This window comes from Dama dama, chromosome 5 (assembly GCF_033118175.1).
Source record: "Dama dama isolate Ldn47 chromosome 5, ASM3311817v1, whole genome shotgun sequence".
Taxonomy (NCBI): Eukaryota; Metazoa; Chordata; class Mammalia; order Artiodactyla; family Cervidae; genus Dama; species Dama dama.
The window spans coordinates 17,066,914-17,094,839 of record NC_083685.1 but is presented as its reverse complement, the minus strand read 5'-3'; the positions used below and the strand labels follow the sequence as shown (position 1 = coordinate 17,094,839).

The 27,926-nt window shown below is 42.8% G+C and overlaps 1 protein-coding gene across 1 annotated transcript in view; it reads right to left on the bottom strand.

The window, feature by feature from the left end:
• Positions 1–26,343, bottom strand: part of TMEM233 (transmembrane protein 233) — a 57,779-nt gene extending 31,436 nt beyond the window's left edge. Inside the window, exon 1 of the mRNA XM_061141902.1 lies at positions 26,158–26,343. Coding sequence (XP_060997885.1) covers positions 26,158–26,343 — 186 coding nt within the window. The remainder of the gene's footprint in view (positions 1–26,157) is intronic.
• Positions 26,344–27,926: the final 1,583 nt, after the last annotated feature.

The following is a 27,926-nucleotide window of genomic DNA, read 5'->3' as shown; positions in this document are numbered from 1 at the left end:
GAAGCCTGAGTGCCCTACAGCCCATGCTCTGCAATGAGGAGCCCAGGCACTGCAACTAGAGTAGCCCCCACTCTCCACGACTGGAGGAAGCCTGCATGCAGCAACAAAGACCCAGTGCAGTAAAAATAAAAATCTTCTCTAGTAGCCACATTAAAGAGGTAAAATTAACTTTAATAATATATATTTTATTTAACCCAACATGTCCAAACTTTTATCATTAAAATCTGTGGTGCTATTTCAAATACTCAATAGTCACATGTGACAACAGTCACTCTAAGACTAGCACAGAAAATAATATAATCTATTATGTATGTTGCAAAATTCTCTCCCAGTTTTTCCTGGCCCATTGTCTTTTTCCCCTAAATTATATATTTTATTTTGATATAGTTTAGGGTTCATAAAAAGTTACAAATATAGTACTAGGAGTTCCCTTGTACCTTTCACCAAGGTTTGGCTAATGATGATATCTTAAAGTAACCACAGGACTTGGTCAAAACCAGGAAATTGACATTGGTTGATATTATTAACTCAGTTACAGACCTTATTCAGATTTTACCAGTTTTCACATGCACTCTTTTTTGTTGTTGTTGTTTTGTTTTGGGGTATGTGTATAGCTCTATGAAATTTTGTTGCCTGAAGATTGGAGTGACTATTGCCACAAAGAAATTCTTTTATGAAGGGTATAGAGAAAAGGGAACCCTCCTACACTTTGGTGGAAATGTAAGTTGGTGGAGCCACTATGGAAAACAATATGGAGGTTCCTCAGAAAACTAAAAATGGAACTGCCATACCATCCAGCAATCCCAATCCTGGGCATATATCTGGACAAAACAGTAATTCCAAAAAGATAGATGCACCCCTATGTTCATAGCAGCACTAGTCACAATAGACAAGATATGGAAGCAACCCAAATGTCCCTGAACAGAGGAACGGATAAAGATGCCTTATGTTTATATCCAATGGAACACTCCTCAGCCATAAAAAACAAAATAATGCCATTCACAATAACAAGAGTACAACCAGGATTATCATACTAAGTGAAGTAAGTCACAAAAAGTAAATCACTTATACGTGGAATCTAAAATATGACACAAATGAACCTCTCTATGAAACAAAAACAGACTCACGAACAGAGAACAGGTTGCCAAGGGGGTGGCCGTTGGGGGAGGGATGAGGTGGGAGTTTGGGGTTAGCAGATGTAAGCTTTTATGTATAAAATGGATAAACAGCAAGGTCCTACTGTATAGCAAAGAGAACTGTATTCAATATCCTATGATAAGCCATATGGAAAAGAATATTTTAAAAGAATGTACATATATATATATGTAACTGAATCACTGTGTTGAACAGTAGAAATTAACATAACATTTAAAATCAACTATATTTCAATTTAAAAAAGAAGAAATTCTCTCATGTTACCCTTTGTAAGTCACACCCTTTCTCATGTCAAAGTCTGTTGTCTTTTAATTTAGATTTGTGGTATCTGGATATTGCCCAGAGTTCACTTCCAGGCTGTGACACTTCCTCATAATTTCATAAACCAACTACCTTTATTTTAAGGTGCTAAATAGCAATCTGTGGTCTCCGTTCACCATGCAAAGTAGGTTAAAAAGAAAGACCTTTAGATTCTTTCCAGCTCTTATCATTCCATTGTGAGTCAAATGAATATTTGTCAGCATGTAGAAAAAATGGTTGTCCTCAAATATTTTATAAGGCCTCAAGAGTCCCCAGCAGTGGTTCTTCCCTTTTCTGTGAGGCTGGGCTTATGCTGGCAAAATGTAACAGGCATTACAAAACCTAAAAAGAGCTTTCAGGTCTTGGTCAGCTGCCTTGAACCAGTAAAGGTCACGTTTGGGAACAGAAAAGTGGCCAAGTTCCTTTCTCCTGTAGTAAATACTAGTGACGTCATGCTCACTGCATCTGGTAATTTCAAGCTTGTTTATACGTCCCTTCCCTGGATGGACACATGATATGCAAATACCCTGGCAGGAAAGTTGTTTGGGAGCCAGAAATGAGGATGATTGTCTCTATGCCCAACCACAAGGAGGCTGCAGCAGGGACCAGCAAGACTATGCTGTGGGGCCATGCAGCCAAGCCTCCTGGCCATCTGTCAGAAGGTACAGGTAATAGCTGGAAGCCACATTTCCAAGAAGCAGACACCCAGAAAAATTCCGTAAATTTTAATAACTGGCATTGAACATCAATGGGTCACATGTTCTGGGACTCTGTGATACTTTATGTCAATGACAAAGTTGATCTCTTGTCCTGAGCCAGGAAAATATGAAGAGTACTTTGTCCATTCCCTCTGGTCTTTAGAGCAGAGCTCTTGCTGCACCCCACATGATATTGGATGAGACAGCATCACCTATGGGGTGGCTGTCAGGTGAAGATCTCAGATGAAACTCTCTAAATGGATATGTTTAACATTCTTCATACTGGTGGCCATATCTTAGAATCACCTATGTTCCCAAAATGCCCATGAAAATTCCTGTGCCCAAGCCCCACCCGAGATCAACTGAATCAGGATCTCTGGGGATGAGACTTCAACATCAGTATTTTTTGAAAAGCTTCTTGGGTCATTGTGAGAAGAGTTGAGAACCACTGTCCTGGATGGACAGCCATTCATTCATTCATCCAGTCATTCACTCATTCAAAAACTATTTATTAAGCATCAATTATGCACCAGGCACGTTTCCTGCCCTCATGGAGCTTACATTTTGGTAAAGACTGAAAATGAAATACTTAAACATGGAATTTTCTTGGGCTCCAAAATCACTGTGGATGGTGACTGCAGCCATAAAGTTAAAAGACACTTGCTCCTTGGAAGAAAAGCTATGATAAACCTACACAGCATATTAAAAAGCAGAGAAATCATCCTGCCAACAAAGGTCTGTATAGTCAAAGTTACGGTTTTTCTAGGAGTCATGTATGGATCTGAGAGTTGGACCATAAAGAAGGCTGAGCATCAAAGAATTGATGCTTCAGAACTGTGATGCTGCAGAAGACTCTTGAGAGTCCCTTGGACAGCCAGGAGATCAAACCAGTCAATCTTAAAGGAAATCAATCTTGAATATTCATTGGAAGGACTGATGCTGAAGCTCCAATACATTGGCTACCTGACGTGAAGAGCTGACACATTGGAAAAGACCCTGATTCTGGGAAGATTGAGGGCAGGAGGAGAAGCAGGATGAGAGGATGAGAAACTCAACGGACATGAATTTGAGTAAGCTCTGGGAGATAATGAAGGACAGGGAAACCTGGTATGCTGCAATCCAGGGGTCACAGAGAGTCAGGCACGACTAAGTGACTGAACAACAACAAAACATGCAAGTAAACAAGAATACGGAATATTACTAAGGTAAGAAAAATGGGATGGTGGGAGGAAGCTCTCCCTCAAGTTGGGGCAGGTGTCAAGACCTGAAGACCTGAGAAGGAGCCAGATCTGCAAAAAGGGAGAAGATGCCCAGCAGAGAAAACAGCAAATGTGAGAGGGAAATTATTTTTCTGCTGCAGGTACTAAAGAAAATCCAATGTGACTGAAATGTAGGCATGAAAAGTGGGCGAGGGGAGAGAGGAAGGGGAGTATAAGATAAGGCTGGAGGTGAAGCCAGGGATTATGTTATAATAATGAACATAATAATAATAATATATAGTTATTATTTATATATTTATATTTTATCATTTACATATTTATAAAATAATATATAGTTATAACTTTAACTATAGTTATATGAATTATCATGCTAAAATAAATTAATTAACATAAAGTAGTTAATTTTATTAAACTAAATAGCTAAAATAGTTAGTATTTATGGAAATGCCTATTCTATGCTAGGCCCTGACCTAACGTGCAGAAGTCACACTTCCTCAGTGGCTCCCCTGGCTTCATTTTCGAGAGCTTTCTTAGCAATATCAACTCCATTTTGATCTTCCTTTTCTGGAGCCCTGAAGGAAACAGACCAGGGCTGAGTCAGAGCCTAGGTCAGGGGACTGACTTAGGATGGGGTGACCTGAGAAGGCTGCCCTGAGGAAGTTGACATGTAAGCTGAGACAGGAAGAATGAGAAGTCACTGGCCACATGAGATGGACAGAGGAGAGGGCTCCAAGCAGAGGAAATGACCTAGACGAGGATGCAGGCCAGGAAAGGTGGCGGGGGGTAGGGTGGGGGAGGTGAACAGGGAGGAGGGCTCCTGGAGAACCTTGTCGGGGCCAGAACTTGAAGGCCACGGAGGGCCACAAAGTCTATCCTTTAGAAGGCAAGGGGCGTCAATGATGGGGGGGCCACTCAGGGGCTTCTGGTCCCATCCCCCACACATGATTTATGCCCTCTGATCATAGACCACTATCAGACATCAGGAGCTTTCCAGAAGAGCAACTTCCCACTGAGGCATCAGTGACAGCTGAGGCCCCACTTGGTTACCAGTCCCAGTAACAGAAATGTGCCTTCTGAGCCGCACAAGGAAGAAGGGGACTTAACAGCAGAACTCTGGATTTTTACTGGTCTTTTTTTCTTAATGCTGGGCAAAATCATGAAGGAGAAAAGTTGGGTAAGGGAATGGGAACCCTACCAAAGTGTATTTAATAGCTCATTTGTTTTCACCTCCCTGCTGTTCCAGAAACTCTGGATACTTATCAGGCCCTTACCCTAAAATAATTCATGTCAGTCCATCCCATCTGGAAAAGGTATTTCCTTTTCTGTGTCAGAATCAATCCTAACTCCTTCCAGACCACTTTAACAACCTTGTGGCTTTTCCCTTTACAAGCCCCTGAGTCTTTCTCTTCCCTGGAACATTCTTCCAGTTTTGTCTGAATCTGTGTCACCTGAATTGCAGTTCATAACATCACAATGAATTCTTTTCTTATTAGCACACAGCTCTTGGTGTGGCTCAGGGTCACTCACTCTGTTGCTTATGGCCGTGTTGAGTATTTGTAACTGTGAGCTCCACCAGGGCAGACACCATGTCTCTCTTTACTCACCATTCCATTTCCAGGTGCCTAAAGGAGGACACTTAGTACTCCTTTAATTCCCTTTGATGGGGTCAAAAAACCAAACAAATCCACCAGCAAAGCAAAACAAACACCAAAACAAAACAATCGACCAGCATAATTTTCTGACCAAGGCAACCTGTTATTTTGGTGCTGGCAGAACAAAGGGTAAACTGAGTCATATAACTTTCCGTGTCAGAGTTCTGAAGGGTGGGCTTCTGCCCTAGAATGGCAGACACAGGTTTGCTGTCTGAATGACCAGAAGAAGAAATTTTCAGCTTGAGGTCAACATTTGTGAAGGAATTTTAGTCCTTTAGCCTTTACTTCATAAGTCAGAGTCACTGACAATTTTTCACCTAAATGGAGCCCACCCTCCCAGTATTTGTATGTGTGTATGTGAACTGTGCTCCGCCCAATTTTATTACAGATGTTATACAACAGACAGACAGATCTTTAATATGGCAGTAAGTAAGTAAATAAGTAAAAGATGCTTACTCCTTGGAAGGAAAGTTATGACCAACCTAGACAGCATATTAAAAGGCAGAGACATTACTTTGCCAAAAAGGTCTGTCTAGTCAAGGCTATGATTTTTCCAGTGGTCATGTATGGATGTGAGAGTTGGACTATAAAGAAAGCTAAGTGCCAAAGAATTGATGCTTTTGAACTGTGGTGTTGGAGGAGACTCTTGAGAGTCCCTTGGACTGCCAGGAGATCCAACAGGTCCATCTTAAAGGAGATCAGTCCTGGGTGTTCACTGGAAGGACTGATATTGAAGCTGAAACTCCAATATTTTGGCCACCTGATGCAAAGAACTGACTCACTGGAAAAGACCCTGATGCTGGGAAAGATTGAGTGCAGGAGGAGAAGGGGACGACAGAGGATGAGATGGTTGGATGGTATCACCGACTCAATGGACATGAGTTTGGGTAAACTCTGGGAGTTGGTGATGGACAGGGATGCCTGGCGTGCTGCAGTTCATGGGTCGCAGGGAGTCAGACACGACTGAACAACTGAACTGAACTGAACTAAGTATGTGTTAGTCACTCAGTTGTGTTCAACTCTGCAATCCCATGGACCGTAGCCCGCCAGGCTCCTCTGTCCATGAAATTCTCCAGGCAAGAATACTGGAGTGGGATGCCATCAACCCAAAGGAGAATAAAGCTTTGGAGGGATGAATCTGAATCTGTTTTCCTCCTCTGTAAAATGGGGATGATAGTACCTACAACACAGGTTGCTGGTGGGGCTTTATTGAGATGAGTATAAAAGGGCCCAGCATCATCTCATGCAATTCTGAGAACAATGTAGAGAGGCCTGCATTAACATTCCTGTTGGAGAGGTGGGGAAACCCAGGCCCAGAGAAGTTAGTTGAAGGAATAGAGCCGACATTAGAATCCAGAGTTGAGTGCAGAGCCTGGACCCACTCATTGCCTACCTTTGAAATCTACTGCCAGCCTAGGGTTCAAATGGCAAACCAAAGGAAAGAGAGGCTACAAGCAAAAAAAAGGTAGGATTTCCCTAAAAACTTTGGAACACACAGTTAATTCCCTGCAACAAGTTTCACAAAGCAAGTGAAAGAAGCAAGGCCCAGACTATCCACCAAAGAAAAGATTTGCAAGTTAGAAATCGGATAAGGGACTCATATGCAGAATACACCAAGAACTCTTACAACTCAGCAAGAAAAAGACAATTAAAAATGGGCAAAGAATGTGAATAAAAAGCTCTCCAAATAAGATATACAAATAGCCAATAAGCACAAGAAAAGATGCTCAGTCTCATCAGTCTTTCAGTCTGTTCAGTCGCTCAGTCGTGTCCGACTCTTTGTGACCCCATGAATCGCAGCACGCCAGGCTTCCCTGTCCATCACCAACTCCTGGAGTTTACTCAAACTCATGCCCATCGAGTCGGTGATGCCATCTAGCCACCTCATCCTCTGTCGCCCTCTTCTCCTCCTGCCCCCAATCCCTCCCAGCATCAGAGTCTTTTCCAACGAGTCAACTCTTCGCATGAGGTGGCCAAAGTATTGGAGTTTCAGCTTCAGCATCAGTCCTTCCAATGGACACCAGGACTGATCTCCTTTAGGATGGACTGCTTGGATCTCCTTGCAGTCCAAGGGACTCTCAAGAGTCTTCTCCAACACCACAGTTCAAAAGCATCAATTTTTCGGCGCTCAGTTTTCTTCACAGTCCAACTCTCACATCCATACATGACCACTGAAAAAACCATAGCCTTGACCAGATGGACTTTTGTTGGCAAAGTGATGTCTCTGCTTTTTAATATGCTGTCTAGGTTGGTCATAACTTTCCTTCCAAGGAGTAAGCGTCTTTTAATTTCATGGTTGCAGTCACCATCCGCAGTGATTTTGGAGCCCCCCAAAATAAAGTCTGATACTGTTTCCACTGTCTCCCCATCTATTTCCCATGAGGTGATGGGACCAGATGCCATGATCTTAGTTTTCTGAATGTTAAGCTTTAAGTCAACTTTTTCACTCTCCTCTTTCACTTTCATCAAGAGGCATTAGTCTTTAGAGAAATGCAAATCACAACAAGATACCTGCTAGAATGGCCAGAACGGTGAAGACAGGCAGTGGCAAGCATTATTGAGAAACTGGAACCTTCAGACACTGCTGGTGGGAAAGTAAAGTGGTGCAGTGGCTTTAAAACAGGCTGGCAGATTCTTAAAAAGTTAAACAGAATTACTATACTACCCAGCAATTCCACTCTTAGGTATATGCCCAAGAAAATAGGAAGCCTATGTTCACATAGAAGGTGTATGTGAATATTCATAGCAGTATTATTCACAACAGCCTCCAAAACGGAATCAACCCAAATGTCCAACAACAAAGTGAATAAAACCCAAAATGTGGTATATTCAGTATTAAAAAGAAGGAAGTGCTGACATAAGCTACAGTGTGGATGAACCTTGAAAACACTGCACTGAGTCAAAGAAGCTGCTGGGGCCCAGGGCAGGCCAGTCTAAAACATGTTTTAATGGCATAATGGTTAATTTTGAATTAAAGTTACTAAAGAAATGATCAATGCAAGAGGGACCCTTTGATCCCCCCTTTCTGTCTCCCTGTAAGCAGGAAATAAAACTCATGTGGAAGGTGCAGGCTCTCCATCTGGAGGTAGAAAGACGCCCTTATTGACAGATACAGGGAATTCAGGCTGAGAAGCTGTATAAACAAACTTTGCTACTTTTAAAATTTACCACCCAAGCCAAAACCCTGTTCAGATTCTTCACTAACTGAGCACCCCAAACCACGGTTTCTTTGTCCTGCTGCATTCTCACAAATTTACGGTTTGTCTGATATAAAAGCTGCCTTGCTTTGGCCACTTCTTTGGTCCTCTTCTAAAGACCTCTGTGCACACAAATTAAAATTTGTCTCTTCTTATTTTGTCTTGTGTCAATTTTATTATTAGGCCAGCCACAAGAACTCAAGAGGGATAGAGGGGGAAATTTTCCACTCCCTGACAAAGCCAAACATGAAAGATTACATATTGTATGATTCCATTTATGTGAAATAACCACAATAACTGATCAGTTCAGTTGCTCAGTCGTGTCTGACTCTTTGCGACCCCATGAACTGCAGCACACCAGGCCTCCCTGTCCATCACCAATTCCTGGAGTTTACCCAAACTCATGTTCACCGAGTCGGTGATGCCAACCAACCATCTCATCCTCTGTTTTCCCCTTCTCCTCCCGCCTTCAATCTTTTCCAGCATCAGGGTATTTTCAAATGAGTCAGTTCTTCACATCAAGTGGCCAAAGTATTGGAGTTTCAGCTTCAGCATCAGTCCTTCCAATGAACACAGAACTGATCTCCTTCAGGATGGACTGGCTGGATCTCCTTGCAGTCCAAGGGCTTCTCAGGAGTCTTCTCCAACACCACAGTTCAAAAGCATCAATTCTTCAGTGCTCAGCTTTCTTTATATTCCAACTGTCACATCCATACATGACTACTGGAAAAACCATAGCCTTGACTAGACGAATCTTTGTTGGCAAAGTAATGTCTCTGCCTTTTAATATGCTTTCTAGGTTGGTCATAACTTTTCCTGCCAAGGAGTAAGCATCTTTTAATTTCATGGCCGCAGTCACCATCTGCAGTGATTTTGGAGCCCCCCAAAATAACGTCAACCATTGTTTCCACTGTTTCCCCATCTATTTGCCATGAAGTGATAGGGCTGGATGCCATGATCTTAGTTTTCTGAATGTTGAGCTTTAAGTCAACTTTTTCACTCTCTTCTTTCACTTTCATCAAGAGGCTCTTTAGTTCTTCACTTTCTGCCATGAGGGTGGTGTCATCTGTATATCTGAGGCTATTGATATTTCTCATGGCAATCTTGATTCCAGCTTGTGCTTCCTCCAGCCCAGTGTTTCTCATGATGTACTCTGCATATAAGTTAAATAAGCAGGGTGACAATATACAGCCTTGACGTACTCCTTTTCCTATTTGGAACCAGTCTGTTGTTCTGTGTCTGGTTCTTACTGTTGCTTCCTGACCTGCATACAGATTTCTCAAGAGAAACTGATAGCCCCAGAAAATAGATTAGCTGTTGCCAATAATAACTGATAGACCCAGAAAACAGGTTAATGGTTGCCAGGATCTGAGAGGAAAAGGGGTGGTGAGTGACTGCTAATAGGTGTGGGATTTTTTTTTAGGCGTGGTGAGAATTTATTGGAATTAAATAGTGGTGATGATTGTATAACATTGTGAATATACTAAAAAATCACTAAGTTGTACACTGTATTGTTTTTAAAGAAACAAGACCTAGTGACAGAGCTTTTGTGCATTGAGGGCTCTAGTGGATTGATGATGGGGCTGAGAGAAACTGGTGAGATCTGGCAAGAGATGGTGGTGGGGTTGAGAATCAGCATGGGGGTGCCTGGTAGTTATCCTAGAGTCCACTGGAAGCAGAAGCCAGGCTTGCACATGTTAACAGAAGATTAGACTTTCGTGTGAGCATGTGAAAAACATCTAAAAATACAGACAGGAATTCTGCGGAGAGTTGATTTAGCAGGGAGGTATAAAAAGCCAGAGAAACCTGGGCTATTGTACATTAACGTAAGCCCCTTTTAAATGCACAGGTCATTTATGCCCAGGAAAACTGGGATCCAGACAAAAATAGATCTTAGTTCAGGGACAAAATTAGCTTTGAGTAATTGCTCTAGTTTGCAATGAGCGCTGAAGGAAGAGTAAACCAGGAACTGGTGCTAAGTCTGGGAGCGGGGTGGCTTGAGAGCAAAGCAAAGCAATGGTCTCTTAAGAGCTTGCATCTGACATTCCACTGGCTAACAGAGCCTGACCTTTCTATTTTGTGGCCTATTCTGGGGTTCCTTCCCAGGGGAGTTAAATCCATTTTAAGTGGATGACACAGATGTCATAGCATACATCCCGGGAACACACAAAGCTTATTGCACCCCAGGGCCTTTGCACTTTCTGGCTCTGTCCAGGTCTTTCTATGGCTGGCTAGTTTTCATCCTTTTAGCCTTTGCCCATCACCCTTTCTAAAGTAGGTTCTCTTCACCACCTGCCCCCACTAATCCTCCTCTCATACGTCCCTGTTTATTCTCTTCAGTGTCTATCACTCTGAAATGACTTTGTTTATGTGCTAACTTATGTACGGTCTGTCTTCCCCAAATCATACGTTAAGTTGCCAGAGAGCTGAGACCTCGACCGCCTCATCTGACAAGCAAGGGAAGGCTGTGGTTGTCCCGTGTTTCTCATGGAGACTGGATAATCCTGTTCAATTTAGGGGCAGAGTAGACCCCTTTGACTGTGGATTTGAAGTGACATGCTCCGTACAACTTGTCTGTTTTCTGTGTCTTATTTCTTAACTGGTTCAGAATTCTCAAGGACAAGAACAGTGTTCACTGAGAACCTATTAGCTCAGAGATGTCCAGAACGGCAGCTGTATAAAGCTAGCATGTATCTGCCTGGTCCCCATTGTATCTGGCACATAGTAAATGTACAAAAATTGTTGAATGAATGAACTCTGAGAACCCCTGCCCCCTACGTTCTACCCTTGAGAAGCAATGGCTGAAAATTTCCCAGGTCCTATGGCTCCTTCTCTGAGGATAGCAAACACACTCAAGTGATGTTTCTCTGTGTTGACTTAAAGCTCTCCTCCCTCATCTTCTCCTAGCTTTTCTCTATGAACTTCAGAGCTAACTGCCATGCATCCGGCTTCCTGCTGTGGTGGCAGAGGCGAGGAACAGCCATAAACAGAAGAGGAGGCTGGTGACCCAGGCTGCCTCTGTCTTCGGCTATGCAGATAATCTATTTGCCACATTCCTACATCCTGTTTTCATTCTCATTGATAATGGATCTTAGACACAATCAAACACAAATATGGAAGAGATTTTTGGGGGCTCGTGGGATATCTGAAAGGATGGAGCTGTCAGAGGAGTGTAATCTCCTCGGTTCTGTCTCATCACAACAAAAATTTGAAGCGATGGACGTTAAAGCCCTCAGCCTGTCACAGCTCTCAGACAGTCCATGTTATAGTTCTCGGACAGATCAGTTTTATTTAGAAAAAAAAAAAGAAAATACATTCTTGAGGCATGAGGGCACGACGACCCAAAAGATGCAAAGAGAGTGAGCGAGTGCGCGCAGGCGGAAGAGTGAGAGACCCCCGGCCCTTTGGCACCTCTTTTTATGTTTTTTCCTTCCCCTGGGCCTGCCCTATGTAAATTGGGCCAGCCAGGAGCGCTGTTTGTTCTACCTGAGGTCCTCACTCAGGTCCTTGGACCTTCCTTTGTTCTATTTTCCCGGGCTTTTCCCTTCCTTGTCTTTTAGCCACGGCGATTCTGGACTCCTGTTTCCTATTCTAACTACCTAACAGAGCCATCATCTCTGGTGTCTGCTATTTCCTTCTCTTGGTAGATCCTTACTGAAGAGACAGTGTGGAAAAATATTACGGATCACAAGTTCTTCAAAAGCATGAAAGACTCATCTCAGAAGCATCAGGTGCCCTCACTACATGGGTAAGAGAACAAACAGGTGGACTTAGCTATGGAAACCAGTATGGAGGTTCTTAAAAAAATTAAAAATAGAACCACTACATGAGGGCTTCCCTGGTGGCTCCGTGGTGAAGAGTCCACCTGCTAATGCAGGAGACACAGGTTCCATCCCTGGTCCAGGAAGACCCCATATGCCTTGGAGCAACTAAGCCTGTGTGCCACAACTATTGAGCCTATGCTCGAAAGCCAGGAAACTTCAACTACTGGACCTGTGCGTCAAGCTGCTGAAGCCTATGCGCCCTAGAGCCTCACAAGAGATGCCACCACTATGAGAAGCCTGCACACTGCAACTAGACAGTAGCCTCTGCTTGTCGCAACTAGAGAAAAGCCCGTGTAGCAATGAAAATCCAGCAAAGCTAAAAATAAATAAAATTATTTATTAAATAAATAAATAAAAATGTTAAAACATTCTGTATCACCCTGGTAGTTCAGCTGGTAAAGAATTTGCCTACAATGGAGGAGATCCTGGGTCGACCCCTGGGTTGGGAAGATCCCCTGGAGGAGGGCATGGCAACCCACTCCAATATTTTTGCCTGGAGAATCCCCAGGGACAGAGGGGCCTGGTGGGCTAAAGTCCATGGGGTCGCAAAGAGTCAGACACGACTGAGCAATTAAGCACAACACAGCACAGCATACTTGGAGAAAGAACTACTACCTGATACAATTCCACTTGTGGGTCCACATCCAGAGGGAATGAAGCAGGATCCTGAAGGGACATCTGCACTCTCATCTTTGTAGCAGCGTTATTCACAAAAGCCAACATATGGAAGCAACCTAAGGGACCATCAACTGATGAATGGATAAAGAAGATGTGGTACATATACACATACAATGGAACGCTATTCGGCCTGGAGAAAGAAGGAATCCTGCCATTTGCAACAATATAGATGGACCTTGAGGGAATTATGCTAAGTGAGATAAGTCAAGCAAAGAAAGACAAATACTTTATGATATCACTTACATGTGGAATCTAAAAAAGGCAAAGTCACAAAAACAGAGGCTAGAGTGGTGGTTACTAGGGGCTGGGAGCTGGGGAACAGGAGAGATGTTAAGTGTACAAACTTGCAACTGGTAGACGAGTAAGTCCTGGGGACCTAATCACAGCATAGAGATTATAGACAATACTGAATATAAACATCAGACTCTAAATATCTAAGATCTAAGAGACCAGATCTTAATTATTCCAACCATGAGAAAATAAAATTATGTGACATAATAGAGGTGTTAACTAATGCTACAATGGCATCATATTGCAATACAGAAATGTATCATACCAGAGTGATGTGCACTTCAAACTTCCACAGAAGAGGAGGCTGGTGACCCAACTAGATTTCAAAAAAAATATTTTAAAGTAGGCTTATATTAGTGCAGGCAAGCTTCTGCTTAGGTAAAAACCCAGTAAAACTCAGAACCAAAATAACTAAACTGCTGATATTTTCCAATCATTTCCTTTGGGCAGGAGCTGTGCTAAGCTGTGGTTTCTCTATCCTTAGAGATTCTCAAGACTAGAACACATCAGAATAAAAAAAAACATTTGTCTTAAGTGAATGATAGGGCTGTCAGTTTCAGCTAGATAAGAACAAATGATTTAGAAGTAGAACCACCTTTCAATGTGGAAAAGAATTCACTTGTTACCACTCCTTCCTCCTTCTTGCCAAAGGTTTGCAGTATCTTTAGGAAAATACTTATTTCAGACTAGAAATAAGGTCTAAACATTTATTATAGAAAAATTGGAAAAAGTAAAAACTTATTATAATAAAATCTGAAGTTATAATAGCCAAAGGGTACCAAGATTTACCAAGTATCCTACAAATATTAGGGTTTCCCTGGTGGCTCAAGATGGTCAAGAATCTGGGGAAGGGAGGTGGGAGGGGGTTCAGGATCGTGAACACATGTATACCCACAGCTGATTCATGTCAATGTATGGCAAAAACCACTACAATACTATAAAGTAATTAGCCTCCAATTAAAAAAAAAAAAAAAAGATGGTCAGGAATCTGCCTGCAATGCTGGAGACCTGGGTTGGGAAGATCCCCTGGAGAAGAGATGGCAACCCATTCCAATATTCTTGCCTGGAAAATCCCACGAACAGAAGGGCCTGGCAGGCTACAGTCCATGGGGTCGCAAAGAGTCGGATACAACTGAGCGACTAAGCACAGAGAACAGATAGCGATAAACAATGTTGTGGTCATTTCAGGTGAGCAGCAGAGGGACACAGCCAGACACATACATGTAGATGTGCGAACACTTTTAATTGATAAAGATAGCGCAATCTTATCGTGTATACCACTTTATAGTCGCCCCCCTCACTTTATCTTTTACTTTCAACATTCCCCTGTATCATAAAAATTCTTCACAAACATGATTCTAATAAAATATTCTATGTTTTAAATGAATGTATTATAATTTACTTAGTCACACTCCTCTGTTGGAATCACTATTTATCTCCATCTTCAAATTTTCACATTTAAACCACAATAGTGACAGATATTAATTAAGCAATTACTCTGAGCCAGGCACCATGATTTATGTTTATTAACTCACTTTATAATTCATTTCATCACTAATGCTCAAATGAACATCTAATATATAATGTTATGACTCTCCATTTAATTTTTAAAAATTTTAATCTCTTGGTGAAGCTTTCTTTGTATAGCTCTTGCTTATTTCCTATGTTTATTTCTAGTATTTAACATTTTTATTTGCTATTTGTGACTATGCCTGTATTTTGATCTACAGAGTCACCGATACTGAACTCCTAATTTTCGAATGTGTTTTCTTTTCTTTAAAACATCTATTCTGTCTTTCAAAACCAGCCTCATCTTCACTATTCCTTTATCTCTGGTACATATTTGGCCAATGGTAAGTAAGTAAGGTTTTCTCCCTTTCAGCCTCTCTCTCTGTTCCTCCCTCCCTCTTCTCTCTCTCACACACACACACACTCACATACCTGTGCAAACTTAACATCAATGCCTAAACATAATCTGAGATACTTAAATATCCAGGTGTAACAATTCACTTTACATAGATCAGTACTGTCTTAGATCCCAGACTCTTAGACAGTAAGTTCCATCAAAACAGTTTGATGGATACGGGCACTCAGTAAATATTTTTAGTAATAACGCTTGAGTTTTTAGAGGACTCTGGAATTTGTTTTGGTTTTGCTTGTTCCTAAGTTTTTTTGCCTAAAGGTAGTGCTGGGGATTCAAAGACTAGACTTTCAGATCATAAGGCATGTTTCCTCATCATCACGATTCATCCATTCAAGATGGTCTGTCATCTTATTGGGCTTCTGGGCTGTTGCTCTTCATAAATATCTTCATGGACAAGTGAAGAATTGTCCTTTTGCCTATCACTAAAATAAAACTAGAGAGAAATTCTGCCAGGCTTGATTGAGAGTGTTATACAAATGCTTCTTATATGGATGAGGCAAGTCTATTCAAAGAAAAAGCTCCAGGACATCAAAGCTGTGTTCCTATCAAAGGGCAAATCTAGCTATCTGATTTTAATGCTTCAAGAGGCCAGACTGTGAACTTTATGGTGGTGATGACCGTCATGTTTGACTTCTGTCCACTAGGGTCACCTTTGCAAGCCTTGTTTCTTCATGGATAAGTGAAAATAACAGCTTTCTTGTGTACCTCCCTGGAATTTTGAGAAACAAGTAGAATTGTATCCATGTGAAAATGCTTTGAGAAGTAAATACTTATGGACAAATGTAATAATGGCAATACCACAGTGTCAAAATTATCCAGAACAAAGAACAAATGAAATTATCAGAAGAGGGAGGTAACTATAGGGGGTGTCCTTTAGTTTGGGGAATAGAAGGCATGAGATAAGGGATAAAAGAAACAAGAGAGTCAAGTTTCTGAATTCCATATGTAGGAAAAAAGATAAAGAGAGAGGAAGACCATCAGCCAGAGTCTGGTTAGTGAAATCCATTACAAATATGTGTTGAGCACAATATAAAAAAAAAAAATTAAAAAAATGAGATCTAAATAGCTATTTCTTCAAAGGAGACATACAAATGGCCAATAGGCACATGAAAAGTTGCTCAACATTGCTAATTACTGTAGAAATGTAAATCAAAAGTACAATGAGGTATAATCTCATACCACTCAGAATGTCCATCATCAAAAGGTCTACAGATAATAAATGCTGGACAGTGTGCAGAAAAGGGAACCCTCTTACACTGTTGGTGGGAATGTAAACTGGTGTAATCACTATGGAGAAGAGTATGGAGGTTCCTTAAAAAATTAAAAATAGAACTACCATATGATCCAGCAATCATACTCCTGGGCATATATCTGGAAAAGATAAAAACTCTAATTCAAAAAGATACATGCACCTCAATGTTCATAGCAGCACTACTTACTACAGCCAAGGCATGGAAGAAACCTAAACATCCATCAACAGATGAATCAATGGGTAAAGATGTGGTGTGTGTATACACACACACAGAGATGTACAGATGTAATGAAATATTACTGAGCCATAAAAAGAATGAAATAATGCCATCTGCAGCAGTATGGATGGACCTAGAGATGATCACACTAGGTTTCTGAAGTCAGACAGAGAAAGACAAACACCATTTATCACTTATGTGTAGGAGTTTTAAAAAATGATACAAGTGAACTGATATACAAAATAGAAAGAGACTCACAGACATAGAAAACAAACTTATAGCTATGAAAGGGGAAAATTGGGAATCTGGGTTTAACAGATGCACACTACTATAATATAATACACAGAAGAACTATACAAAAAAGATCTTCGTGACTCAGATAAACACAATGGTGTGATCACTCACCTAGAGCCAGACATCCTGGAATGCGAAGTTAAGTGAGCCTTAGGAAGCATCACTACAAAGCTAGTGGAGGTGATAGAATTTCAGTTGAGCTATTTCAAATCCTAAATGATGATGCCGTGAAAGTGCTGCACTCAATATGCCAGAAATTTGGAAAACTCAGCAGTGCCCACAGGACTGGAAAAGATCAGTTTTCATTCCAATCCCAAAGAAAGGTAATGCCAAAGAATGTTCAAATTACCACACAATTGCACTCATCTCACAAGAAGTAAAGTAATGCTCCAAGCCAGACTTCAACAGTACTTGAACCATGAACTTCCAGATGTTCAAGCTGGTTTTAGAAAAGGCAGAGGAACCAGAGATCAAACTGCCAACATCTGCTGGATCATCAAAAAGGCAAGAGAGTTCCTGAAAAACATCTACTTCTGCTTTATGGACCACACCAAAGCCTTTGACTGTGTGGATCACAACAAACTGTGGAAAACTCTTAAAGAGATGGGAATACCAGACCACCTGACCTGCCTCCTGAGAAACCTGTATGCAGGTCAAGAAGCAACAGTTAGAACTGGACATGGAACAACAGACTGGTTCCAAATTGCAAAAGGAGTACATCAAGGCTGTATATTGTCATCCTGCTTATTTAACTTACATGCAGAGTACATCACACAAAATGCCAGGCAGGATGAAGTACAAGCTGGAATCAAGATTGCTGGGAGAAATATCAATAACCTCAGATACACAGATGACACTACCCTTATGGCAGAAAATGAAGAAGAACTAAACAGCCTCTTGATGTAAGTGGAAGAGAGTGAAAAAGCTGGCTTAAAACACAGCATTCAGAAAACTAAGATCATGGCATCTGGTCCCATCACTTCAAGGCAAATAGATGGGGAAACAATGGAAACAGTGAGAGACTTTATTTTCGGGGGCTCCAAAATCACTGCAGATGGTGACTGCAGCCATGAAATTAAAAGATGCTTGCTCCTTGCAAGAAAAGCTATGACCAACCTAGACAGCATATTAAAAAGCAGAGACACTACTTTGCCAACAAAGATCCCTCTAGTCAAAGCTATGGTGTCTCCAGTAGTCATGTATGGATATGAGAGTTGGACTATAAAGAAAGCTGAGCGCTGAAGAAATGATGCTTTTGAACTGTGGTGTTGGAGAAGACTCTTGAGAGTTCCTTGGACTGCAAGGAGATCAAACCAGTCAATCCTAAAGGAGATCAACCTGAACATTCATTGGAAGGACTGATGCTGAAGCTGAAACTCCAATACTTTGGCTACTTAATGCGAAGAACTGACTCATTGGAAAAGACCCTGATGCTGGGAAAGACTGAAAGCAGGAAGAGAAGGGGACAACAGAGAATAAGATGGTTGGATGGCATCACCAACTCGATGGACATGAGTCTGAGTAAACTCCAGGCGTTGGTGATGGACAGGGAGGCCTGGCGTGCTGCAGTCCATGGGGTTGTAAAGAGTTGGAAACAACTGAGCGACTGAACTGAACTATATATAAACGAGATAAAGAAAGACCTATTATATTGCACAAGGAACTATATTCAACATCTTGTAATAACCTATAATGGAAAAAAGTCTGAAAAAGAATATATACATACACACACAGACACACACACACACATATATACACATACATAAAACTGAATCACTTTGCTGTATACCTGAAACTTTATAAATCAACTATACCTCAATAAAAAAAATAAAAGGACATGATCTGATCAGGAAAAAAAAACCATTTTGCTGGGAAAAAGGTGGAGAGGTGGGTCTCCACACAAGAACGTTAGTGAGGGAACTCTTATTCTTGTTCTATCAACAGTGGGTCAACTCATTAAAAGGAGAACCAATGTATCACTAAGAACAGTATTTTTGTGTTCTGTGGCATATTAGCCTTAGAATCAAAAGATGCTTGGCAACATGCTTAGTAAATGCACCATGCTACATTTTCTGACCAACAGCCACAAGAAACAGTGGTTGGTCAAAGGTTTCAGGAGACTCCCAATGAAAGGAAACAGTACACTTTTGCTTAACGTAGTATTTGTGTTCTCAATCCACCCCTCCCATATTCCTTACTCCTCTTAAAAAAATAAACTCGTTAATATTGGGCAGAACCAGTTGTTTGAGAAGCATGGTTTTAGAAAATCTGGTTTAATTCTTGAACTTGCAAAAATGGAAACTAGGTGTATACAGGTTCCTGCACTGAAAGCATCATACTTCTGGAAAAGCAGCTTTGAATTGAAGAAAATCAGTTGAGAACAGAAACCGATTTCCAAAGGTGGATCCATTGGCCTTGTGGTGTGGGGATGTTGGTGGGTGCCAGACGAGCCAGCGAAACTATCCTTGAGAAGTAAGCCTTGGCTAACTTCTCAGCAACCCTTGGCATTAGCCTGACTTTCCTGGATGTTTTTCAAGAAAGTTTTGGCAGAAATGCAGAACACAGAGAGGAAGAGAGGGCAATCCTCAAAGATAAAGGTAGGAACACATTTAGGCCTCTGGGGCCATTCATTCATTCATCCATTCATCAGACATACGTTACTTACTAACCATGTGCTCAGCATTGTGCTAAGTGCTACAGCCAACAGTGCAGCTTCAAGAGGCTCACGGACACAAACTGTGCAAAGAAGGAAAAGTTCTCTGAGAGAAAGCTACTCAAAGTGTAGGTTGAGGGGACACAACCTAGGGTGAGGGCAAGAGGGTAATCAAGGACTTCACAAAGGAGGCAGTTTTCCAGCTAAACTTTGAAAGAGGAGTGAAACCTGCATTTTAACAAGTTCCTCAAGAGGTTAAATTTTGAAAAGCACTGTTCTAGGATGTGAGTCCTCCTACCTGGCCTTCTCTTGAGGACTATTTAAAGGTGTCCTCCGAAGTCACCATTAAAATTCATTACAAGTCAGATGCCGTTTGCTTATAAATTCATGACAAACTACACCTCAGCCACGGCATGTTTCGCCAACTTATTTAACAGCTGCTGTTTTGTTACCTGGGCAATGTTTAACAACTCTAGGAGGGACTTTTCTTTCTTTTTTTCTTTTTAACAACAACCAACAACAAAAACATCTTTACTATGTAAATTTTCAAGCATATTAAAAAGCAACAGAACAATATACAAATCTCCATGTTCCCATAACCCAGCTTCAACAACCATTCATTAGTGGCCAATCTTGTTTTTATCTATATCTCCCATATTAGGTTAGGAGAAAGTCATTATAAAATTTTATCAGTAAATTAAAATGACATTTAAAATGTGTTTTCTTTTCTAGGAACACACAGATGAACATCTTGTACCTCTAATAATCTAGGCCTATTGAAAATATCTATTGAAAGGACCCCAATAGCGGTTTAAAATCTATATTCCCAAATTCCAAATGTCAGTGGCCACCCTCTGCCACATACTGAGAAAACTTATGAAAGTAGCCATCAAGGCAGGGGCAGCCTGGGACATGTGCATATCTAAAATCTATGGGTATCAATAACAAAGCTGTCCAACAAAGCCAACAAGCTTCAGGCAAGGTCTTTGTCATCTGAGACCATCTTAACATTCTTCACAGCTTCAAGTGCAGGAATTCATAAGGAATAAGTCACAGGTGTCCATAATATTGATATTCCATTTCATAGCTGACAGTAATGTAGAAAGAACCACAGAAAGAAGACAGAAATCAACGTAGGACCGAATGAATTATAATACTTAAGAGTTTCAACTTATAAGCAATGGCAAGCATCCTGGGTCAGCTACCTGAACCAGGATCTGTTATTTCCAAGCTCTGCCTTGATCACTGAAAACAAACAAAATAAAACCCCCAAACCTCACACAAGTAATAACTCTCCTCTGAACCTGTGAAAATCCAGTTGAAACCCAGTTTCGATGGACAAGCCCTGGTGGAACCTGGGTCGATAGAAAGAATATCCAGTATGGTCTGTCTGTCATTCTGTGGATATTTACTTTCTTTTTGCCCACAGACTTCGTCTTTTAGAGCAGGTGTGGTCAAGTTCTGGGCAGGGCTGTGGCTTACTGTGTCAGCCCATGACCAGATAATGGATTTTGACAATGGCTTCAAATTGATCATCCATTATCAACTGCATCTTCTGCTGGTTTATGAAACCTGCTGCCTTGTCTTGAGGATTTCTCTTTGCCTTTTTTTGGTGTGCTGGAGCTGTTCCCTTGATCTGTTGTCTTTATGTTTCCTGATTTACTTCCTTGTATTAGGGGAGCACACCCTCCCATAGCTTTCTAAGAAAAGATATATGTCGGACTTCTTTTTGAGATCTTGAATGGCTGTAATTAATGTTTACCATTAGATCACAGCAGTTATTTATTCCAGTGACACACTTACTTGTCATTGCTTTTATTTTTTAATCAAATTCGCTAGTCTCAATAAAAATAAAAAAGTTACTGGAAAAGGTAATCGTTTGTATCCCTAAAATATATGCACCATCATCCTTAACACTAAATTCTAGCTGTGTTTTAGGTAAATGCCATGAAATCATTTAAATTTTACTATTTAATTTCCACAACAGTACCTGACTTGGTACCCTCACAACCCTTGTTTTACAGGATTAAGAAATCAAGCCTCAGAAAGACTGAGACAGTTGCATGAGATGACAAATGTAGCAAAAAGCACAAAAGGCTTTGAACCTGTTTGGTACCTAGACAGATTCTGCGGGTGTGAGGAAGAAATTCTACTGAAAGAAGGTTTATAATTCACCTAATTAAAATTCATTGGCTATTATGTATTCATACTTAGAGTGACTAAATTGGTTCACCTAGGCAAAAGACTGTATCATATCATAAAAATGGAGACTTGGCATGGACTTGCTTTCGGTCTCTTGAGCCAGGTAGCAAATTCCAGCTACAAAACTAATATTAATAGACAAAGACCTCAACCGAAATTTGCCAACACTCTTGCAAGTTTTTTCTTGCAGATCCAGGACAGGAGAGACCTTGCTGATCTTATCACTTGACAAAGGTAAAGGACTATATTAATGCTTGGAGTGTGAGTCGCTCAGTCGTATCCAACTCTTTGCAACCCCATGGACTGTAGCCTGCTAGGGTCCTCTGTTCGTGGAATTCTCCAGTCAAGAATACTGGAGTGGGTAGTCATTCCTTTTCCAGAGGCTCTTCCTGACCCAGGGATTGAACTCACATCTCCTACATTGCAGGCAGATGCTTTACCTTCTGAGAAACCAGGAAAGCCCAGTGAAGTGTGGAAGACTCTGGCATTTAGCAATAGTGCTCAGTAAATATTTGTTGAGTGAACAACCAATCTTTTTCCAGGGTAAAATTCATGTGGACAGTCTCCACATTCCATCTTTCATATGGAATAAACAGATGGCCTGGAATGGGCAGGAGTACAACGAATGAGACCTGAAAACCACTCTGGGCTCCACTTTCCAAGTCGTGTGCCCCATCTGTATGGATGAGGGGTGCTATTTTCAAATTTACATATGTAATATGGGCTAGCAGTGATCCAGCCTGCAGGAAATTCATGAGATATGTCTCCCTGAAACTGAGTATAGGTTAAGCGTACTTTTTTTTTACATTTTTTTTTTTTTAAGGTGGACCATTTGTAAAGTCTTTATTGACTTTGTAACAACATTGCTTCTGTTTCATGTTTTGATTTTTTTGGCTGTGAGGCTCCCTGGCCACAGATGGAAACTGCACCCCCTACAGTGGAAGGTGAAACCACTGGGACCACCAGGGAAGTCCCTAAATGCACTTTAAACAAATAGATTTTTTAGTACTTGGGGAAGCAAAGACTTCCATGTCCCTGCTTCTGGCAATGTTTGACCCACCAATATTCTGACACGACAAGCCATACTATACCAACTCTCTTCAGTGGTGAACTCCTCACAACCCCCAGGACTCCCTTAGTTCTGCCTGGGATGGTGGAAAGACTGCAGATGCCAACAGCTTGAAGAACACTCTTCTCAAATGTGTATTTTTCAAAGAGGTTTTATGATTCCCTAGCACCTACTTCAACTTTGTGATTTGATAGAAGGCTTCTCAGACTTGATTTAATAAATAAAGATATTGATTGTTTTGAGTTTCCTGGCTCTTTTTACAGTTCTGGGAATGAATTACATTGAGGCTTGTCAATATTTATGTCAGTTTGCATTATCTCCCTGTGTTTCTTGATTGGAGTGCTACTGATGTTTGGGGTGGGTCAGTTTTTCATTGTGGGGACAGTCTCCAGCATTGTAGGATATTAATATTCTTAGCCCTTCCCCCCCAAATGCCTGTAGTGCCTCAAATCACTGATACACACAGATATTTCCCACATAGTTCCAAGCACCTCCATGGGGAATGGCACCCCTATTTAGTACCTCGACTGATCACAAATTACAGATGACTGAGATTTGAAAATAGCCAGGACTGAACATCACCAGACTCCCCAGGGAAAGCATACACCTGGCAGTTGGTCAGCCATCCTCCTCCTATGCCCCCTTCCACTTCCTCTTTATCCTTTAGTCTTTATTATGAAACCTGTCAAACTGAGGTCTGCACTGTTTCAAAGGGAAAATGCTTCCAGTACCTTAGAGGCAGCACAATTTGGAGGGTGTAGGAAGCTTAGTTTGACGTTAGTTTGACGTTCTGTTTGTTTTCATACACGACATATGATGTATCCAAGCCCCAAATCTATCCATCTGTCTGCCAGTTATTGCCTGTACCAAGTGCAACGCTGGTGGCTTAACACACTTTTATTCTCTTTTATCCTTACAACATTTTTGCCACCTCTTAAAATGCTTTTTACATTCTCATTTTCTAGATGAAGAAGCCAACACTTAAAAAGGGTATACATAAAGCTGATCCACTTCGTTGTACAGTAGAAACTAACACAACACTATAAAGCAATTATACTTCAGCAAAAAAAAAAAGGTATGAAATTTGGTCAGTAAACTTTCTGATTCCAGTATCTATTTTCTGACAATAGGATGGTCTCTTGCTGTAAATCAAGTGAAAAAAAAGTCTTGCAGGAGAGAATGGAGATAGGAGGGCCAGAAAAAGGTTTCTATTCAAAGCACATAGAAGTCTTATCCCCCAGGACACACCAAGTGGCATCATTAGCATTCAACCTGTCACCACCAGCTGGAGTTCCAGCTCATCTCAGATGAATGTGGGATGGGGGGGGGAGGGGGGGAGCCTCTGCAGGCAGTTTTCTACTTGGCACTGGGAAAGGAGTAAATTGGCTGTTGATTCATTAATAAACCAGGATAGAGTGTGGGCACTAATACCAGTCAGTTCTCTGCTACTGCCTAGAGAATGTGGCTGCTACACCTCCCCTTCCTGCTTTGCTGCAAAAAACCATCCAAGACAGGATATCTCAGGAGAGGAAGGAAGAGAGGAAATTGACTGGTTGGTCCCTAAGGAAACTGATATGGTGGTTCAAGTGTTCCAGCATGGGATAAAGTAGCAGGAGAACAGACATTGTGACACCATTCATACACTCATTCATTCATTCACTTTGTAATATTTATTGGGCATCTACCACTAGCCAGATTTTCTTCTAGGTGAAGTTACAACAACAAAAAAACAAACAAATACCCCTGCCCTCATAGAACTTATATTCTAGTGAGGGGACACAGACAATAAGCATATTAATACATGGAATAATATATCAGACAGAGACAAGTACTCTGAGCAAAAAATTGCATGAGAATAGAGCTTGCGAGTGTGTGTGTGTGGGGGGGGTAGAGAGGTTGATTTTAAAACAGTGATCAGAGAGGCTCTCAGTAAGTGACATGTGAGTAAAGATCTAAAAGCACCACCATGCTGGGCCCTGTTCCAAGAGGTTTCCACTTTATCTCATTAACACAACCACCCTGAGAAATATGGCTATGATTATCCCCACTTCACAGACAAAGAGGCTGAGGTGAAGAGAGATGCAGTGATATCCGGAGATCACACAGCTAATACATGATGGAACTAGGATTTGAACCCAGGTAGTCTGAAGTTCAGCGGCTGAACCCTTGAATGTTGGTGCAGACAGCCTACAAATGGGGTATGAGAGAGGGCAAGCTGTGAGTGCAAATGAAGCCTCCGTGTGCACCCAGGAAGCCAGTACAGTGTCACCCATGGGCGACTGTGGCTGGACTTGCAGGGGGAAAGCGGGTAGAGGCTCTTGATCTTTACCGAGTTTACGGGGGACTCTCCCGATCTGCGGCTGGGGAGCTGGGTCTGGCAAGGTGGGTGGGTGGGGGAGGGAGCTCGCTGCAAGGGTTGTCCTGGGCCAGCTGCCCCAGTCTATAAGGTTAGGACCTCACCAGAGCTCCTCACCCTCCTGGGTTCTCACAGAGCTCCCATCTGGGCAGCTGAAGAAGGTAGTGGAAGTGAGGGCAGGAAGTAGCACCAGCAGTTTCTACTGCAGAGAGAGGCGCAGAGTTTGCGGAGGTCAGCACAAAGGGCGAGCTGCAGGTGCAGGAGTCCCCAGTGCATTCCCGGGCCTAGAGGGGCGCCTGGGAGCCTTTGGGGAATGGCAAGAGAGGTGCAGAGAGACACGACTGAGCGACTGAACTGAAGAGAGGCGCAGATAGGGTCCCTGTGCGGAAAGAGAGAGAGGAACGACTAGCGCTGGGATAGAGGAAAAGAGGGGAGAGCGCGCCCAGTGTTGCCGAGAGCGGCACAGGGGGCGCCAAAGAAATGCCTGGAGAGGGAGCAAGCTCACTGGAATAGAGGGACCAAGAGGTGAAGAAGGGTCAGCTGGCGGAGGAAGAAGTGCAAAGGAGCTGGTGTCCCAGACAGGGCGTGCTGAAGTGTGGGACCAGGGGTCGAGAAGACGCTGGGAATCGCTTAGGGACCCTCAGAGAGTAGCCGGGGCGGCACCCCTGGCGCAGCACCCACGGCGCAGCAAAGACAAGACTATGTGCTAAAATAAATAGAGACGGTGCTGCCGCTTGAGACCCGGAGCACTGGAGAGGCAAGGAGGGCGCAGAGCCTGCGCGCTCAGAGAATGGGGCGCGCTGTTGCTTTAAGAGTGGTGCGCTTTGAGGCACCCAAGTGCCCAAGTGGATGGGCGCCCAAGAATGTCGGAGGAGGCCGGGAGGGAAGCCGGAAAGTCCAAGGAAGAACTTGCTCGGGTTGGAGAGAATACACAGCACTGCTGGAAGTGGAAAGCCGCCCGGGTGAGGCTTGGTCAGGGTTCTGAGTACCACCGGGAGCACAAAGGTGGCACTGATGGTTGGAGGAAGAGTGTGGAGAGTCTGAGAAAGGTGAGCAGAGGACAGAAAAGCCCCGGTGCCCTGGGCAGTGAGGAAGGGAGCGGTGAAGAGGGGAGAGTGTGAGGAAACCCCCTCGTGTCTTCTGTGCCTGGCTGCTTCGGGTTCTAATTTACTCACCATGATGGAGAAGACTAAAGCCACGATGTTGATGGGGTACGCAGGGCAAAAACACGCGACAATGGCAAGCCACAGGTAGTTCTGGGGCTTGGGCACGTCCTCCTCGGTCTTGTCATCGTCAGTGTTGGCCTCAGGACTGCTGTCCAAAGCCCTCTTGAAGTCCGAGCTGGGAGCGTACTGAGACATGGGCGAGGTTGGCCGTGCGGGGAGGCTCAGGAGCGCACGGTCGGCGCGGTCTGGGGCTTTGGCCGCAGGCTCCTGGCGAGTCGCTGAAAAGCCAGTGGTGCGGGACTCCAGGGAGACGTAATCTCAACCCTTCTGCGCCCTCCACTTGCACCTGCCTGGGCTCAGGGACCCGGGCCAAGAGCCTCCAGCACTGGAGGGAGGGAGCGATCGAGGGCGTGGGGGAGGCAGCGGGGAGGAGAGAAGGAGCCAGCCAGCCTGAGACACAGGGGAAAGGCACCCCTTGAGGACACACCCAGGGGCCATCAAGCAGACACAGCGACTTACAGGTTAAGGGTCTTACAGGGAAGGGAAAGGGAAGACCCTTTACATGGCAGACTGACTGACCTACAGGCTGAAGATGACCAGCTCCTCTTTTAAAGCAGTTGAATTTGAATTCATTCAGCATCACAGGAGGCGACCCAACTCTATCCAGTTGGGCACCCAGCCCTACCCAGGAGGTAGCAGACTTCCTACTTCCTCTTGACTTTAATGATTTGCTTTCCCGGCTCTATGATCCTTCTTTTAAGAGTTTGAACACTGAGCCTCACTGATTTCTCTTCCCCAACAGGTGGGCAGGGAGCAAGGCGCTCAGTTTAGGGCACTAACACACCGCCGAGGGGGCCGCTGGAGACTGGTGTGTCCACAGGCAGCAGCCACCGCCCAGGCAGGGCCTGTCCCGGTACCCTCTACTTTCTCCCAAGTGTGCCGTCAAGGAGTCCTTCTCCTCTCCACTTTTCCACCTTGGAGGAGAGAGAAGCAGGTGGATCTAACTTGTGCAGACAACCCAGATGGTTACCTGGGATGGACAGAAGAAAGAGGGGTCCACTTTGGGAACTGGAGTGAGGGTAGTTGAGATAGATCGGCATCTGAGCAATTCATGAAAGATGGTATGGACCAGAACTGGGGCTCCAAACCAGATGTAGTGGGGCAATCATTACATCTGAGTTGAATGACCTCAGAACACTTCCCTCACCTTGCTGACAGCCAATGTTTTCATCCAAAAGAAATGATAATAATAGTGGAATAATCAGAGTCCCTGCCTCATCACAGATATTGTTAAAGACTATGAGATTGCATGTCAAGACAGGAGATTCTAAGTGTTCAATAAATTTTACCTATTATTAGGATGATATTTCCCCCAAATATAGTTATTAAAGGGCTTTTCAGATGGTGCTAGTGGTAAAGAACCCACCTGCCAATGCAGGAGACACGGGTTCGATCTCTGGGTTGGGAAGACCCCCTGGAGGAGGAAATGGCAACCCACTCCAGTATTCTTGCCTGGAGAATCCCACGGACAGAGGAGCCTGGTGGGCTACAGTTCATGGGGTCTCAAAGAGTCGGACACGACTTGAAGCGACCTGGCACAGACACCTACAGTATCTCAAACCCAGTACCTCTTGCTGTAAACAATTTATGAAAAATTCAGCTAGTCTGAGTTGGCAGGACCACAAAGAAATGCAAATAACTTTAGTGTGCACAGTTTCAAAAGCAGTTGCTCACACCATCACATGAAGAAATGAGATGAGGTGAGGAAATAATATGCA